Below are 19,187 nucleotides of genomic sequence, written 5' to 3'. Positions count from 1 at the left end.
GGTTCCTCTGACCTGTGTTACTTTTTACTGACCCGGCCAAATTGCTGAAAAGTTTTCCCTTTCTGCAGCCCAGTGCTGAAAAGCTGCTCAGTGTCTCTGAAAGTGGTCCCACCCCCCTTTCTTTTTAACGCTTTACATTCCTGTGTATCGCAGCGCCTGTTCATGTAGCGAACCATGAAATCACAAATGTTACGAGGTTCTTAGGGACCGAGCAGACTTTTTTTTTTTTAAATATGCTTTAATTGATTTCAGAGAGGAAGGGAGAGAGAGAGATGGAAACATCAATGATGAGAGCGAATCATGGATCGGCCGCCTCCTGCACGCCCCACACTGAGGATGGAGCCTGCAACCCCGGGCATGTGTCCTTGATCAGAATCGAACCCGGGACCCTTCCGTCTTTAGGCCGACGCTCTATCCACTGAGCCACACCAGCCAGGTTGGGACTGATCGTACTTTATGAAATGCACACAGAGCACCTCCTGACCCTGGGATCGCCTGTGAAGGTGAGCAGGCCGTTGCCCAAGGTCGCGGATCCGCGTGTGTTTATTTGTGGGGGCGGATCCGGACAGCACGTCGGTGTCTCTATCTGTTTTTCAGGCAGGAACTGTTTCTCAGGCGGCCCCTTTAAGAGTTAAGGCACACCGGAGGGGCCAGTTGAGCAAACATTGAATCCGAGCCTCCAACACGAAGGCTCCTCTGCCAGGGAAACAAAAGTGCCGCCGCAGGTGGTGGACTCGGGCACAGGAGGAGGAGGCGGCCCCGCGGTGGCCCATTTTTCTCATCCTTTCAAGGCGCCCATTGTCTGCGCCCCAACGTGAGCGTGTCCCCGCTCCGTCTCACGGAGACGGTTTCGGCATGAGAGGACCGTGCCCATCCCGGTTTCTCCCGCGGCTTCGTCTGGGGGCTGGAACGTCTACCCTCTGAACGAGGTGGGAGAGGCGATTCTCTCCGGAAGACGAGCCGCCCCTGGCTGCTTGTCAAAGCACGAAGGGGAGTGAGGCAGGCCCCTGTCCGCGCCCCCGCGGTCCTGCAGGTTTCAGGTTGTCCTTGGGGATCTCAAAGCAACTGTGCGGTGACGTTTTTATTTTATTTAAAAAATATATATTTGTATTGATTTCAGAGAGGAAAGGAGAGGGAGAGAGAAACATCAGTGATGAGAGAGAATCATGGATCGGCTGCCTCCTGCACCCTCCGTACTGTTGATGGAGCCGCATCCCCGGGCATGTGCCCTGACCGGGAATCGAACCCTGACCCCCTGGCTCATAGGTCCATGGTCAGCCACTGAGCCACACCGGCCGGGCTGCATTACCTTTTTAAAGCTAAGGGTAAACTCCGCACAGTCTGTACCTGTTTACATCAAGGTGCTTCGTGGGAGGGAGGAGAACTTTCTAAAGGGAGTAATCGTTGGAGTTGGAATCATTGTTGTCTTCCCCTAAAAATGAATGAACTGAGTTCATGGTCATTAAAATGGGTTCTGAATTCCTATTGGAAACTGTATCTCCAGGTTACGCATCGAAGACTTCGCAGACCATGGTGTTGGCAGAGTGGCCTCGGCAGGGACCACATCTGTCTCAGGTAGATGTGGCCACTCTGCCCATGTGGTCCTTGCTGAGTGATCCTTCCCTACCCGATCGCGCCTTCGTTTGGAGCTTTACGAGGCACGTTGTCAGTAGCATGAGCCACTTCATTATAGTGAGACATCGCTCTGAGCTCAAGGATCTTAAGAAAAATGAGAATGTTTTTTAAGGGCGGGCAGATGTATGTGGTGAAACTTATTAGTTATGTGGTCATTCCACCGGGTCTCCATTTCAGTTTTCGTTGCCTTGAAATGAAAATGGTCAGAGTGAGCAGGTCAGTCTTAAATGACAAAGTTGAGGCTGTGATAGGCAACAAACAGGACATTCTAGTAGAGTAACTTTTAGAAATGATTTTTATAAATAAAAATCAATATAAGAGCTTTATGGAATCTGACAGGTATTTGATGTAACCCCCTTGGCCACCCTTCACCCTGTGTGTATATTGTAGATATATATATATATTTTTTTTTACCTGGATGTCTACCACATAGCAGAGACTCACATGGATGATTACATGAGAATTTGCCTTCAGTACATTCTATTTGGTGTGTTCAGCTTACATGTGCGAGGCCTGGAGTTAGAACCCCAGATTTCCATTCCTAACTCGACTCCTGAACTAATTTTGATATTGAATGAGCTATTTAGTTTAGCTGAGCCTCAGATTCCTTATCTGTAATAATGTGTTTAATAATTCCTGCTTTATCTAACTCATATAGTTTTTATGGGGATTAAATGAGATAATGTTCATGAAAACACTTTTCAAAGTGTAAATCATTTTACAGTTATGTTAGCTTTTGGTGTCTGGGTTATATTTGGTTCTATTTACTAACGGTGTAAAATTTGGCAAGTTGCTTAACCTTCCCGTATCTCAATTTTTTTTAATCTGCAAAATATAAATTTATTTCATAGACTTATTTTTAGGAGTCAGAGATATAATGCATGTGACAGCACCTGGCATGTAGTAAGCATATCATTATCACCATCATCATCATCATCATCATCACTATCACCATCATCACTATCACCATCACCACCATCACCACCATCACTATCACCCTCACTACCACCATCACCATCACAATAACTACCATCATCACCATCACCACCACTATCACCATCATCACTACCACCACCATCACCATCACAACACCGCCATCATTACCATAACTACCACCACCACCACCACCACCATCACCATCACCATCACCATCACCATCACCATCACCATCACCATCACCATCCAGAGGCATCCAGATGAGAGATACTGGCTTCTCTGGTGTAGGTGGTCAACACCAAGCAAGGGCTTGGGGAGTATAAAATGACGATCAATCTTAGTGCTTTACTGTGGCTCTAAGTGACTAGTACTCGAAGGTACCTCACACTTACTGGCTGTTTATCATGCGTCAGGACTGTTCCTTCTAAGGACCTGTGTGTAGGAATTTAATCCTGTCAACCCTCTGAAGTAAGTGCTGGAAGTAGCTTCGCGTTGCAGGTAGGGAGACGGAGGTGCAGAGGGTCTGCCTGGTCTGGGCCAGCTCAGCCCCTGAGGCAGTCAGATCCACAGCTGTTCTTCCTTCCTTCCTGCTGGAAGCACAGGGACAGGAGCGACCTCCTGACACACCAGCCACCGTTTTCCCTTCACGGCCGCCAGGACTGGTGAAAGCTGCCCCATCGGCGGGGCTAAATTTGAGTTCTGAACCGTCTATCCCCCAGCGAAGACACGGTGACATTATGTAAAGTGCAGAATGGTGCGTCCGTATAATTTCCCTGGATCTTCAGGCTTACATAGCCGTTCCCCTCCTGCTCCACACACTCCTGTCTGCTCAGCGTCCCGCAAGCATTCCCAGCTCCTCGCGTGGCTTAGGGGCCTTATTTCCTCTCTCTGTGCCTCAGTTTCCTCCTCTTTGAAACAGAGGTGCCTCATATATGGTAATGGCTGCGTGAAGTGAGATAAAGTTGACACAAATGCTTGTTGAAATGCCCGGCACATAGTAAGCACTCACTCAGCGTCCCTCCTGCTGTTCCTGCCACCGTGGGGGGACCCGTGGTCTCAGCCCGGGGGCACAGGAGAGTCTGGGGGGGGCATTCTGCTTCCCTCCTCCCCCCGCCCCCCAGCAGTTAAATTTCCATGAGGGCTTTGGTTTGTATGTTCCTGAAAGAGGGGGTGGGTAGGCGAGGGGGTGGGGGGTGGGGAGGGGGGAGAGGTGGAGAGCAGATATCTACAAAGGAGTGAATGATAACAAAGAGCCCTTTCTGCTCCGGTTCCTGCGTAGAAAACATATGTTCAGTGATGCGGGCAGCAGTCGGGTTCAAGACACACTGTAGGGCTGCAGACAAAGGCCCGCCCCCTGCATCCACGGCGTCTCCAAACACAAACATCTTCGCTTGTTTCACTCGTAAGTGACGGAGCTGTCAGCCGGATCCTCTTGCTAGTGTGATTTCTTTTCCCCGTTCCCTTTCAAAGGCCTCCCCCGCGCCCCCAATGTTTTACACTTCATCTAATCCAGTGTGCACGGCAGACCACGCCAGCCTCTGTGGGACCGGCGTGGGGGCGGGGGTGGGGCCACTCTGACGGAGATACTGGGTGACTTTTCCCGGGCCCCCGGATCGGAAGGACGTAAGCCCCTGTGAGGACCGACGTCGTCCCTGGCTCGATGATTCAGTGCTTGGTGTAGCTCGCCATTCTTCACCTTCAATGAACAGGCCCGAGGATAGGTCAGCGCCCTGAGGCCTTTAGCAGTGGCGGCTGGGAGCCGGGGCCTGTGCACGTTGCGGTGGGGTTGGGAGAGCTCTTGCTCTTATTTGTAGGGTGAATAGTTTTTCATGAACAGACACAGATACATCAAGGCCCTGCAGAAGGAACTGGAGGGAAGCCGCTGTCATTCTCCTCTTATTCATGATGTGCAATCTATACGCAGGTCTGTACTTAGTTCTACACCCGGGTAGTATTGCTCTGTGCGCGTCTGTTGATAAACCTTATTTCCTTCATTGAAGATTTTGCAGCTGTAGTAGGTTTATTTCCATGCACGAGACTTTAGGAAGATACTTTGATATGTGTTCCTTTGTAGCTATGTGTATGTGTGGGGTAGACATGTATTCTTTATGATACTTTTCCGTACAGTCCACTAGAGCTTCCAGTGCTGTGAACAGCCAGCTAGAAATACACAGAATTCTCACCCCAGCGGTTCTGCCACGAATGCACATGGCTCTTGGCTATTTCACATTCCCAGTCTCAGTTTTCCCATCTGCAAAATGGGAATTCCACGATCGTCCTACCTCATAGGGCGGACCAGGATAAAGCAAGGTCAGTGTTCACACGATAATGGTCAGTGAAAGCACTCGCTGTCTCTGGAGAAGTCTTGCGTTGTGTCTTCGTGGCCCATTATCGAGTCAACGTCAATGCTTTTGTTTCTTTTTTCTCCTAAGACTGGCGCTGGGTGCTCCGTTGGATGATACTGTTAATTAGTTGCCTGGCTCATCCTGGAAAGCACCCGCGTGCGCGAGCATTCGGAGGAAGGAGGGAGGCAGGGAGTTTCCCGTTGGCTTAGTGCGCTAAATGGGCCTTGAGCTCTTTCAGCAATTGAGGCAATTACAGCCCCGCTAATGAATAGGCAGTCAAGTGGAATTTCCCGTGTACGCTGTCTGCTGGGCCGAGGATAATTTCAACACCTGAAAACGCTCAGACATAAAACATTGTATAAATATTTTCTAACGAGAGGCGCCAGCAGAGGCATCTCCGCCAGCGCGTGTCAGCACCGACAAAGGCACGTACGGGTGCTGGTGCACGTACAGTTTTCAGTGCTGTCACCTGAAGATCCTTGAAAGGAAAAGCGTGGTGGAAATGGATACCTGTTCCCCTCAGGCTGAAAATGAGTCGGCAAAGATCGTCCTAATGGCTGACGCGAATAGACTGCAAATTGGGCTAGACACGCCCCCACGCGGCCCCGCCCTGCCGGCCCAGAGAGGAGTGTCACCCACAGCCCACAGTAGGACCACTGGAAAAATCAATGGCTCTTCTTTCTCACGTGGAACGAATTCATTTCACAGACGGATGGGGAAGGGAGGTGATGGTCGTACACGAGTGTGTGTACAAGGTTTTGTTTTCCTTCCCCTTGTTTTTATTTTTATTTAAAATATATTTTTATTGATTTCAGGGAGGAAGGGAGAGAGAGAGAGAAACATCCATGATGAGAGAGAATCATGGATCGGCTGCCCCCGGCACGCCCCCCCCCCCACTGGGGATAGAGCCTGCAACCCAGGCATGTGCCCTGACCGGAAGCGAACCGTGACCCTTTGGTCGACACTCAACCACTGAGCCACATCGGCCGGGCTCCGCCCTTGTTTTTAAACAAAGCTGATGCTTCCGAAGGGGGAATGATGCCAGGGCTCTCTTGGCAAGAAGCACCCTGCAGTTCCTTCCACCTCTCTGTGAGTCAGCGTTAGCACATGGACCGCGCGAACTAGTGGCGAAGAAGAGGCGGTTGAAGCAAGCGAATCTACTTGGCTACTTGGAAAAAAAGGGGGGGGCGGTGGACACAAGAAGAACAATGATTTTGCAAACTCCATAAAGGTCAGAAAAGAAGGCTCTCAGTAAGTCGGGCGAGCCTAGAAATCAAATCCCATTTCCTATCATAAGAAGCCCGTTGTTTGAGCCGCGGTCGTTAATGTACTGGACATGAAAGATTTAAGACTCGTCGGAAAGCCGGGCTTCTGTTTTATTAGGCTGCTCTTGAAAAGCCCACAGCAGCGCGGGGACTAGGTGCTTGGAGATTTCTTAATGGGCTGTCAGGGGCAAGACACCAGGGCCGCGCTACCCCAGCCCCTTCCTGTTCATGGGAACAACGGGGGCCGGGCGATCCCGGGCCGAAGTATGAATTACTTGATGCTTTCTCTGCTCCATATGGCCAGCCGTGTCTTTGGCAATTAATCACGGACAAAATCAGTCGAGTGCTTTCTGAGGCATTGAAGTCAACGTTTAGTTGTACCTGTGCCAGGGGGCAGCGGGGTTGCACGCGTAAAAGAGCGGGCGAGGGGCGCCGGCGCCGGGGCCCAGCAGCTGGCTTCTATAAACAACACTTCTTCCCTCCTCACCTTTTTCTCCCCCGCTTTCATTTTTCTTCCTTTCCTTTCTTTTTTCTCCTTTTTTCTCTCCTTTCTTTCATTCCTTTCTTCTCTTCTTTCCTTTTTTCTTTTATACTTTCTTTCTCTCTTTCTCCTTCCCTCCCTCCTTCCTTCCTACTTCCCTCCCTTCCTCCCTCCCTCCCTTCCTCCCTTTCTTTTCTTTGACAAGCACATGGGCTGTTTTGAGCAGCAGCAGCTCAGGGGCTGCTCCCACTCCCTGCCCCAGCGCCCAGGCTAAGAGTCTGCAGCAGGCCACCCTTCCCTCCCGCCCGGGCATTCCAGCAGCCGCCCGCCCGCCCTCCCGCCCGCTCACTCAGTCCCAGGCAGGCTGCTGGGCTCGGCAGCTTTGGTGAAACCCAGGAGGCGCGGTGATTCCTGTGCTGGGGGGAGAGAGTGGGAGGCGCTGTGGAAGTGCTTGGGGGAAAAGTAGCGGTTCCATGTCATAGCGGTTGCCCTTCAGCATTTAAAAACCAGGGCCCATATTTCCCATGATCCCCCCACCCCCAAGCTTTTACCCATAATACTGCTGACAACAGTGACAACAGCATTTATCGAGACTTTGTATGGGCCGAGCATTGTGGGTTATCGCCTGTCATCATCCCCACACGCTTCAGGTGCTGTTGCATAGACCCCTTGACCGACGAGGAGACTGATCAGGTGAGTTTTTTCCCCCGAATCCCTTCCCCACAGACATTGTCCACTGTCCTCGGCTCCCTCCGCTCCAGTGTGCGATGGAGACATGCTGAGCTGTGTCTCCCTGAGACATGTTTGTGAGGCTTCGTCTGGTACACGCCGCCGAGACGTTCATTTACGTGGAGCGGATCTTGGAGACGAATCGCGCCACGCCTGCCTGGTTTTGGGTGGGAATGGACTTCTGCCTTTGCACCTCCCTTTCTAGAGGGTCCAGCTTATCTCCTGCTTCCGGGGTCCAGGGAAGCTGCAGGGCAGGGAGGGGAGGGCAGGCAGGCAGCAGCCTTAAGTGGCCCGGAGGCCGGGCCCCCAGCGGTGACTCCTGTTATCTCGGAGCCCAGGTCATCCAGGATGTGTTTTCTCAGATCCAGGAAACGGGAAAGAAAGTTTTAACATTGTGTAAACATCAGCACCCCCAAAAGCCTCCCGCTCGGGGGAGGGAGATAAAGGAGGCAAGAAGGCGGCCAGGGATGTTTATTTGTTCTGCGGGGCTGAGGACCCAGGCATGCGGGAGACCCTCCCCTCGGGGGCCCGGCCCGTTCAGACAGCGTGAGGGCGTCACTCAGCGCTGGGCCCCGGGCCCCACAGAGGAGCCGCCTGAAACTGACAGTCAGTCACTGAGGGAGGACCCGGACCGACCTTTCTTTGATGGGACGGGGCTCTCTCAGTGGGTTCTGTCCCTTTCTTCTTTTTTTTTTAAGAAAAAAAGGCAAGGGAGGCGGGGAGACAGGGGAAAAAAAGTTCTGGACTTTTGAAGAGTGGAGCCCTGCCTGGTGTCTGACAGCCCATGGCAATGTTGACGGGAGGAAATAGCTTTCCCAGCCGATAACATCTTAAGCCAAGTTCCTTCACAAGTTGAACCTTTCGCCCTCATTATCAGCGGGTGCATATCTCTGTGATTTGTGTGCGCGGAGGGAAACGCAGCCCTAACCAGGCAGATACGTGTGTAAAGAGTGTGAGGGTCGGCATTCCGCCCATAAAGACAGCCTTGCTTTTCTGGGGGGGGCGGGGGGGGGCGGCGGGCAGGGGCGCAGTCTGGCATCCTGGTGTGTATGTGCCTCTTTAAATTGGGAAACCAGTGGCGGCGGAGTTTTCGTTCGGGCTCTTTTGTGTTAATGAACTAAGCGGAGGGAGGACCAGCCGCATTTATGGGATGCCTCCTGTTTTCCCGCGTCTCCTTAGACAAAGTCCTCTGATGTGTAAGAAGGATGGAGAGAGCAGAGTTTTGGAGTTAAAGGTCGATTTGAAAGTGTGACACCCCCCGCCTCCCCGCCCCCCCCCCCGCCCCCGCAGAAAGGAACCCACAGAATGAAAGACACAGAGAAGGATTGGTAAGGAGTCCATGCTGTCATTCCTCTAAAGCCATTGGAGGGGGCTTACCCACAGAGAGCAGCAGAAGAGAGGAGAGGAGAAGCAAGAGGGAGCTCTGGGCTGACCTAACAGTGGAGGGTCCGAGAGGGAGTGACCCCCAGGAGACCAAGGACAGGACGAGAGTGGGTGATGGCCCGAGAGGGAGAGGCGTTTCCAATAGAGAAACGTCAGGTAAAATCGGGAGTGACTCTAAACCGGAAACCCACCCTCAGAGGACACGGGTTGACCAGTGCCAGGCTTTGCAGAGGGGCCTGCCGCTGGCTCCTGGGGGGCTCCTCCTGGCTGTGTGTGTTTGGTGGCGGCCTGATTTCCTTTTTTCTTATTAAATTAAATCTTTATTGTTGAAAGCATTACATATGTCCCCCTTTTCCCCCCAGTGACCCCTTCTAGCCCGCCCCCACCCCCCTCCCTTGGCCCTTCCCACCCTATTGTCTGTGTCCATGGGTGAGGCATCTATGCATACAAGTCCTTTGGTTGATCTCTCTCCACCCACCCACCCTCCCCCGCCTTCCCTCTGAGACTCCACAGTCTGTTCCATGCTTCTATGTCTCTGGATCTATTTTGTCCATCAGTTTATTTGGTTCATTAGATTCTGCCTATGAGTGAGATCGTGTGATGCTTGTCTTTCTCTGACTGGCTTATTTCGCCCAGCATAATGCTCTCCGGGTCCCTCCATGCTGTCACAAAGGCTAAGAGATGGGTTTCCTTTTGAAGTTTTTCATTTCAAGTCATCAACACTCTCGGGCATCCTTTTGTTAAAATAGCACAGCCACCCTGGCTGGTTTGGCTCGGTGGATAGAGTGTCAGCCTGCGGACCGAAGGGTTCCGGGTTCAATTCTGGTCCAGGGCATGTACCTCAGTTGCAAGCTCCTCCCCGGCCCCGGTCCTGGTTGGGGCTCGTGCAGGAGGCAACCAATCGATGTGTTTCTCTCACATCGATATTTCTGTCTTTCCCTCTCCCTTCTATTATCCTTAAAAACCAATAGAAAAATATCCTCGAGTGAGGATAAAAAAAAAAAATAGCACAACCTAGCACTAGGTCAACGAGTGAGTTTAAGATGAAACAAAGCTAATCATCTGGGCATCACCTCACCTGGGGGAGGTTCGGTTGTCATCTCCACGTCGCTGTGTGGACGAGGCCCACAGCGAGGAGGCGACGGCTGGGGTTCGAGCGGCCAGCCGTCTGCGGAACCGTCGTAGTCTCCTCCTGATTCGCCAGCGTTCCCATAGGTTTCTGCGGGAAACGAATGGCAGTGAGATGAAATTCCACCCCCGGAGCCCGCGTCCCGGGCCTGCGGTTCACTTGCCCCGTGTTTTGAGGGGAGAAGAGGAAGAATGTGCTTTTGGTAATCGGAGCCTGTTTGAAAACTGGTACTTGTTGGAAGACAGCTCTGTGTTGCTCCTGATGGGAAAATGGGCCGCTTACCGTTTCCTGTGCAAACTCAGCCCCGAGGAGCCAACGCTTCTAGAAGGAGGAGAACTGCACCGCCGATCCTAGTAGGAGGAAGGCTCTGGGACACCCTGAAGTTTCCATCCGGGCAAGGACTTTCTTTTCGCTCTGAATTTCAGGAAATACTGTATTGGAGGGTCTCAATGCTCAGTGTACGTTCACCCCTCCTTTTCCAATATTACAAAAATAACTTGTAACAGATTGTGTTTTGTCATCCAGATATACAGGCCCTCCCGCTCCAAATGAATATGTACTTTACCAGCTGATAGCTCAGTTTTGAAAATGAAATTTATTTTAATAAACACTGACTTTATAATTATTCAAAGTGTGTGGGTACATTTTGTGGGGGGGCGTCCTATATTTCCTCGTATTTTTTGCTAACTACTTAATTCATTCGATGTAGTTGTATGTAAACGTGTTCTCTACATCCCTTCTCGTCCTAAACATTTGATGAAAATGTATTTAAAAAGTAAAGGTTATAATATTTTTATACAGTCAAATAGACTGTTTGGGGATGTACAGTTCATGAGTTTTAACGTATGTATGAGATCATGTAACCACCACTGCAATCAGGACACGGCAGAGTCCCATGTTTCCAAAAATCCCCCCACACTGCCCCGTGTAATAACACTCATCCGACCTAATCCCTGGCCACCGCTAATTTTCTCTCCTTCCCTAGAATTTGCCTTTCCCAGAATGTCAAATAAGTGGGACCACTCAGGCCCTAAGCGTTTGAGACCGGCCCCTTCCGCTCAGCATGATGCCTTCGCTGGTCATCCCAGTGGCTGCGTATGTCAGTGCCTTGTCCCTGTGGATGGCCGGGCAGTAGGGATTCCCTCGTATGGATGTACCACAGTGTGTTTATCCGTTCACCCTTCGAAGGACATGTTGGTTGTTTCCAGTGTTTGGCAATTACGAATAAAGATGCAGTAAACATTGGTGCACATGTTTTTGTGTGAGCGTAAGGCTTTAATCTCTTTAGATAAATCCCTAGAAATGGGATTTCTGGGTCCTGTATTAAGTGTCTGTGTAACTTTTATAAGGAACTGCCAAACCATTGACCAGAATGGAAACATTTTTGCAGTTCCACCATTAATGAGTGCGAATAAAAACAAAAATCTGAAATCATCTTGGGTTGCAGGTTGACAAATTGCGTTTCATCATTCCTTGGAGGTTTTTTGTTTTTTAAAAATACGTTTTTATTGATCTCAGACAGAGGAAGGTGCACGGAGAGCAAACCATCAATGATTCTCATCACTGATTTTTCCATTTCTCTCCCTCTCTTCCTCTCTGAGATCATTAATATGTACCTAAAGAAAAGGATCTGGACTCAGGAACTTCAGGAAACCAGGGATACTTGGAGGACCAGGGGTGGTAGGAACTAAGCAAATTGATAAACAGCAACAGAATTGCCGGCTTGGCTGGAAGTAGAAATGCATGATTCCAGTAAGAGAGGCCCAGGCCTCGCTCGAGGGCAGGAAACACAGAGAGAGAAAGTCAGAGACCCTCTCTTTACTTAAAGGCAAAATAAACAACGCACGGCACAGTGTACATGGAAATCATGTCTAATAATAGCTCCTGGTAGGCAAGTCCCAGGGAAGAAAGTCATCGGGGCGCGAGAACATTAGAGGGGCGCCCACAGGACGCGGATATGACTCGGGGCAGCGGGGCTCGGAGTCTACCGCGGTGCCGCGTACATTGATTAAACACAAACTCCACGCCGGCCATTCCTGGCCATCATTTACTGTATTGATTTGTTAGCAGGGGAACTGTAATAAAACAGCCATTGATTTACTGTCCTTATTTGCTTATGGGCTTTTTTTTTTTGTATTATTAATTTTTCACTCTTTCTTTTCCCTTTTTTTTGTGGATCATTTCTTCTAGACAAATGGGGTGCTTCATGAAGTGCGAAGAGAGGGGGTCCCCGTGGGACAGAGGAATGCCATGGTGACCGCCATCCTCGCCTCGCTCACCACGCGCCAGACCCTGCGGAGGGAGTGGCACGCCAGGTTAGTCCCGTGAGGACGTGGGTTCTGCTGTTTCCGGAACACGAGGGCTGTGTTTGGCTGGGCTCGTCCCTCTCATGGGGGGAGTCTTGAAACAGAAGCCGGTTAGGTGAGCGCTCTCAGCCACAGTCAGCTCTCCTGCACGTGGGACCTGCGCTCATTGTGACCATCCCTGGGTCGTCTGGATGCGTAAGTGACTTACCCGCGGGTGTGACATTTCGAGGAAATGTTTGCACCTTGAGCAAATGCAAGATAAGGAAGTACCTGAGGCCGAAACACCCTTCTCATCAACGGTCTGAGAGACCAGCCTGGCGACTCGGGTGGGGCAGGTGTCTGGGTTGCCTGAACGCTGTCTGTGTGTCAGTCTTAGAACTGACCAGTCGGAATTCCCCCGGTTCCTACTTTCTCTGCGCGCGGCCTGACCTGTGGTTAGAAAGCTGCCCCTGGAAAAAGGTTTGTGCAAATCATCCGTTTTTACAGAATCGATGCTCGCGTGCTACCTCTCAGGGTCTCCTGCTCTGACTTGACAAACAGTTGATGGATGGATAGGAGGCTGGGCCGACTGCCCCCACAGGTTGGGGTTAGCCTTCAGGTCTGTGGCTGGTAAAAACGGTTGCAGTCTCGTCTGTCCCTGAGCAGGAGGGACAGGAATCGGGACGATGGCGCTGTCCGTGGCCCCCGAGTCTGCCCTGATGCTTAAACATTCCGTGTGCCTGGGAGTCAGGACCGTTTTTATTGATAGCCGTCATCTTCTGCAAATGAGTTCACGCGACAGAGTTTGCAGTAATTGATGGCTTTCCTCGTAGCAATGATCATAAAAATAGATTTGTCCGAACACGGCTAAGATGAGCCCTCTCCAAGCAAGGAGACAGCGGAGTAGGAGCTATCCGTTCTGGTTGCGTATCGGAAAGCTGCCCTTGTACATGCGTCTGTCATCTCTAAATTCGGACTTGGCGTTGAGACGATAATTTTAAAATTCTCCAGGACCCTCTCCCCTTCCATCCTTTCCTGTCGTGTGGTCGGAGAGGGACAGTTTCATCTACAGTCAGTGATTTCCAAGTTAAGTTTCAGGGACTAATTTTTAAATTTTCTCTGTGTTGCAACTTAAGTACGTATAGCCAGTCAGGTATGCCTGTTCTGTGAAGTAATGGCATCTCGGCGTGGGGACCTCTGTGAGGTTTCTCTCTCTGAGTTGGGTCTTTGGTATATTTTCCTGTGGTGATTCTGATGAAGTAGGAAAGGGAGAAAAGGAAAAATTCCCCTGTAATCCCTCTCGGACCCTCCCTCCCCCCACCCCCAGACAGCGAAGCTCAGAGACCAGTGCTGGGAGCGGAGGGAAGGACTTCCAGTGGGTGCTTCCGGCTTGTTAACCGTGATTTCCCGATGCACCAGGTCCCCAGGTGGCATGGCCGAGATGGCCCGTGTAAGAAGAGTCTGCTCCGGGCACCTGGGGCCCTTCCTGCTCACGGTTTAATCAGGAGCTGGAGCCAGGGTTGAAGTCCATGCGGTTATTCCAACATCTGGCACCAAATTTCTCACGTCCTCTGTGAGCGTTCAGCCCCCAACGCTCTGCAGGCCGCCTTAAGGCCAAACACCCGAAAGGGGACCTCAGGAGAGGGTGTCCCAGAGCTCAGGAGGCTGTCCTCCGAGTATTAGTGCCCCTGGTCCCTTCCCCACCCCGTCCGCCCTCACCCCCATTTGATGTGTCCATCCCGGTGACCTGGCTCCAAGACTCATCCACACGATCCCTGTAAACAGGCCATTCCCACCACCTCTCCTTCCCTCATCAAAGCTGCACCGGTTGTCTGGGGTCCGCTGGGCCCCGCGTCGCCATCAGGCGTGGGCATGTGACGGTGAAAGTTATAAAACACCCACCACCATGCTGAGCGCGGCCTGGTTCTGGGGGCCAGCCCGTTGTGTGTGCACTTTGGAAATTACACGAGGGAAAAAGTGCTGTGACAGAGAATAATCCGCGCTCGCTGAGGGCTCAGCAGTAGGCTGCTGGATTTTACTTACATCAAAGCTACCGGGGGATCCGTTAGGTTAGATAACAGGAATTGTTTTTCCTCCGAAAGTTAACAGCAGACGACTGTGATTACCGACCATCGCCCGTTAGAGAGCGCGCTAGGAACAGCACGGCTTCGGGAGGTTCAGGTCGGCGGAGGCCCACGGCTGGCGGAGCTTCAGGCTGCGTCGACTGCTCTGGTTCCCCATCTCCCCTCTTCGGAGGCTCATCTGTGATAACCGTAGCGGGGAGCATGCTCAGGGCAACCTGCAACTCGGTTTTAAAATATTTCTGACAACAGTGTGGCGATTACCAGAAGGAAAGGGTTGGGGGGAGGTGGGAGAGGGTATGGGGGAGACACCGTGATGGAAGGAGATGTAACTCGGGGTGGTGGACACACAGTACAATAGACAGATGATGTGTTAGAGAATTGTACACCTGAAACCTTTACAACTTTATTAACCAATGTCCCCCCAATACATCCCATAAAAAACAAAACAAAAAAAACAAATAGAAAAAAAAAGTGTGACTCTCTCGGGCCAGGAGCCACGCCTTGGGTAAGAACGACCTTCTGAAGCCCCTAAACCGAAAGCACATGTCCCCTGTAACGTGGCTTTGGGAGGAAAGTGTCGATTCTGCGTGACGCGGGGAGTTTGTCACAGTGTTCCCCGGCCCCGCGGTGGCAGAGGCCCCTCCGAGGGCTGTGGGTTTCCTTTGCCCGAGCTCGGCGACCCCGTAAACAGCCCCTCCAAATAGGCTGATTAGGGCTGTCGGCTCGCTTCCCGGAACTGAATGGTCTGCGGCGCCGCGGGGAGGCCGTGTGAATGCGGGGCGAGTGTTAACAGAAGCGGGACAGAGTTTCCGCAGGTCTGGCTTTGTTTACACACTCCCCTCCGCCTGACGGACAGCTTGTTATAGCTTTTAAAGAACTGGGCAAGCCCTCCGCCCTGACCCCGTCTTGACCTCCGCAGCCCCGAGGTCAGCCTGCAGCTAATAAACGGCGCGATCCTGCGGGCCTACTGTAGGGAAAGGCAGGAAAGGAGCAGCTGCAAGGCCGGCGTCCCGGGATAGGCTGCTTCAGGGTCACTCTCCGATAATGAAAATGATTACCAAATTATATGGAAGTTTAACCGCAATCGCCAGCGAGAGGAGGGTGGAGCCGGGCGTATTAGGTTTGATAAATGAACTGTGAAGAGGCCCATCTGGCTCTCCACATCGCCTCCCCCCCCACCCCCCTCGCTCCCTTCCAAGGGGAAGCATTGGAAAATAACAGCAGTACATATAGACTCAATGAGCCATGCGAGGGGCTGCGATGGATGAAGATTTAATGGTGACAGTGGGAGAGATTATCATTTGAAAAGTGCACGGAGGAAGAGGTACAGTTCCGTGTCCCTGCCCCAGTTGTTTTTTCTACAATGAAACCCAGTCAAACGCCAGAGCCTTTGTTTATCTTACGCAAATCCCTAGCCTCGATGGGCGACAGTGTCGAGGGCGTGTCTTATCGTGGGACAAGCATTGGTGGTCGGCACCAGGAAAGCAGCGGGCTTCCTTTGCCTCGAACCGTGTCAGGGTGAGAGTGGGGTACTTCATGTCTGCCGGCTCGCTCAGGGTACAGAAGGTAGGTACGTCACGTGCCCGAGAAAACGCTCCCAAAACTTGCGATCCAGACGCCTGACTCTCTCCAGGACTGTCTCGCACGCTGTTTTCTTTTGACCGCGACCTGGCTCGGTCTCTGTGAGAGTAAGGAGAAAGCACAGTGTCCACTGACTGGATACATTTGTCTATTTAGCAAGCGATTTTTGTAGCCTTTGTCTACCGACTGTTACTGTATACCAGATACTGCGCGAGAGGATGGGCTCAGCAGCGACGTAAGGATGCATCCGGGGGTGAGATTGTAGCAAGTTCCCGGAAAGCGGCCTGGAAGGCAGCGGGAAGGGAAGCGGGGAGCCCAGTCGCCCTGACCCACTCGGGAAAGGAGTGAAGTGCAGATGCCTCTGAAGACGGGCCTCGCTGTGCCGTTGGAAACCTTTATCTCGGACGACAAGGTCTACATAACACAAGCCTCGCCCAGGCAAGGATTGTATTTAACATAGAAATAAGGAGGTCTAGCATTTCCCCAAGTCAGCCTCTTTCTTTACCTTTGGTTTTGACTTGACCTTGAATATCCGTGGCGACTGACAGGTGAGCAGAAGGTGAGGGGATGGATTCGGTGGAGAGGTGGGGAACTCTTTTAGAACTAACCATACTTTTTAACTTTAAAACAAGGCCATTACACTTACGCTAAGTAAGGTACGGATTCACACACACAAAAAGACAAAAACCAGGCCACTAGGGTTATTTTTAAGTTGAGATATAATTCACGTAATATAAAATTTCACATAATATAAACATAGTCACTTTAAAGGATGCAATTAAATGACTTGTCACTATCATCCAATTCCAGAGCGTTTCCGTTACCCCGACACGAAACCCTCGACCCGTTACCAGCCGCTCTCAATGACCCTTTTCCCACAGCCCCTGGCAACCACTAAGCTACTTCCTGTCTCTATAGATGTTCCTGTTCTGAGCGTTTCCTGTAAATGGAATCATACAGCACGTGGCCTTCTATATCTGGCTTCTTTCATTTAGCCTGGTGTCTTCAAGGTCCACCTGTGTTGTCGCGTATACGTGCTCATTCCTTATTATTTGCCAAATAATAGTCCCTTGTATGGACGTACCACCCTCCATTCATTCATTCCTCAGTGGATGGGCACTTGGGTTGTTTCCACTTTTTGGCAATTCTGGGAAGAGGGGGAAAGGCCGCCCGAGGGTCATTCCTCTGAACAGGGCGTTGGGTGTCTGGCCAGGATGGGCACAACTTCGACCTGCGGCTCAGTGTGGCGTCGAGTCCATATTTCCCCGCTCCGGGCAGCTGCCCTTCGCTGGTCACCTGCTGATGTCCTGCTGGGGCTTGGATGCTATCAGTGCAGTGATGTGCCCCCGCCTCGCTGGCTTGGCATTGGGGCCCGCGTGGGATTCCCGTTCTAGGAAACCGGGATCACAAAACGGTGAGCCACTAGCCTCGAGCACAGGCTGTGGGGTGACGAGGCTGATGTCTCTATCTCCTGAGACGACATGTGACTGAGTCATCTGACCACGTCTGCTGCTGTCACTCACGCTGGCGAGAGTGGCTGCTTCCCGGGCAGAGGGGGCTGGGGACCAGTTCAGTAGCTGTCAGCGCACCTGCTGGCCTCGATGGCGGGGCCGGGATGGGCGTGGGGAGCGAGTGACGGGGATTCCGGGGACGAGCAGGGAGGCACTGGCCTGCTAGCCTCCCGTGATGTCTTTCTCTTTTAATGCACCTGGTCCCACCGCCTTTCATCCCTGCAGGCCCTGCTTTCCCCCGCCCTTAGCAGGAGCATGCCCTCCCTGTCTCCATAAATCCGATAACTCCATAAAAACTCCTCATAAATGTGCAGGGATGGAAACATTGTGTACTTTTAGAGCAAGGATTAGATGAGTCTCCAGATAGGGTCCGTCCTATCCAAGATTCAGCCCCTGTATCTTAAGGAGTCAGGTGTTGCGAATGTTGTTACCACTGTTCCTGTCATCATTCACGGCGGACAAAGGCCCGTTGAATCGTGCGCATCTTATTTATGAAATCAGCACAGAGGCCTCAGCGCCGCCCTGCCCTGGGCCGGTTTCTGACTGCGATCAGTTGCTGGCTTTTCCCTATAAGGCGGCGCTTCTTAACCTTTTGAGAAGACATTGATCTATTCATGTCTTTATTCACCAGATACTTACTGTGTAATTGCTATTTGCTAAGCCCCGTTCCAGGTCCCAGCAACCCAGCGGCGAGGAAACGGGGGACCCTGCTTCTTTCAGGGCGCATACGTTCTAGTGCAGTGGTTCTCCACCTTCTGGCCCTTTAAATACAGTTCCTCATGTTGTGACCCAACCATAAAATTATTTTCCTTGCTGCTTCATCACTGTAATGTTGCTACTGTTATGAATCGTAATGTAAATATCTGATATGCAGGATGGTCTTAGGCGACCCCTGTGAAAGGGTCGTTCGACCGCCAAAGGGGTCGCGACCCACAGGTTGAGAACCGCTGTTCTAGAGGGACGGCCGGCGAGAGTGGTGCTCCTGGGTGGGACCCTGAACATCGCTTTTTTAAGAAGATGTATGCAGTTGGCACGCCCTGCATTGCGACAACACTCACTGAAACCCAAAGACAGTCCGTCGTCCCGTGGAGATAAGACGATAGAATTTCCCTTTCTGATCCTCATCCTAAAACGATCGCTTTGTCGGGAAACTTGCGGTTCAGGTTCTAGTGGGTCCTGTTCGTGGGACAGTCCCGGAACCCCGGCATCCTGAGGAACCCCACCCTGGGGAGGTGACAACGTTAAAGTCTCCTTCAGATAATCTGCACCTGGTTCCCAGCGATCTTTCAAAAAAAAAAAAAAAGTGTCACCCTAAAGGGTTTCCCTTCAAGGAAGGCTTCCGTGCACCAATATCTCTCACAAGAGGACTGGAGACCCCGTGCCGTCTCCTCGGTGCTGGGGTTTATCACACAACGAAGCCAGCGCTTCACAGGGGGTGGCTGCGGCGACTGTGAGCGAGCTGTGCGTCCTCCCCTGACCAAGGGCCACCCTGGGCCTCCCTGGTCCTTCCCCGGTCCTCCAGGGAGGCTGTAGAGATGTGTCACCCTTGGCTCCGGGATCCGCCCAGTGAGGAGGGCAGCGGGGCATCTGTGCGAATCTGTCTCCTGGCACCTCAGCATCTTTCACATGTTTAGCTGTGGGGGCGTCTCTCTGTGAGGAAGCAATTTCCAGCTCAGGCTGTATACGTGTCCCTTAGAAATCCCTTAGGAAAGCTACTTTATAGTGATGCCATTTCTTTCCTGTTGGTTACAGTCTTTCAGCAGGTGGCAGGGCCCGGGTGCCAATGAGGATGTTCAAGGGGAGCCACCAAGAACCCATTGGTC

At 51.8% G+C, this 19,187-nt stretch overlaps 1 protein-coding gene across 4 annotated transcripts in view; it reads left to right on the top strand.

Annotated features, from left to right (window-relative positions):
• The window catches only part of FTO (FTO, alpha-ketoglutarate dependent dioxygenase), a 243,524-nt gene that overhangs the window by 109,853 nt on the left and 114,484 nt on the right, over nucleotides 1-19,187 (top strand). For all 4 annotated transcript variants that reach the window (XM_006103062.3, XM_014445509.2, XM_023744388.1 and 1 more), the window contains one exon: nucleotides 12,094-12,218. In XM_006103062.3, the coding sequence (XP_006103124.1) occupies nucleotides 12,094-12,218 (125 nt within the window). The remainder of the gene's footprint in view (nucleotides 1-12,093; nucleotides 12,219-19,187) is intronic.

This window comes from Myotis lucifugus, unplaced genomic scaffold (genome assembly GCF_000147115.1).
Source record: "Myotis lucifugus unplaced genomic scaffold, Myoluc2.0 scaffold_460, whole genome shotgun sequence".
Taxonomy (NCBI): Eukaryota; Metazoa; Chordata; class Mammalia; order Chiroptera; family Vespertilionidae; genus Myotis; species Myotis lucifugus.
Note: the sequence above shows the minus strand (reverse complement) of the source record. Positions and strands in the feature narration are given on the sequence as shown.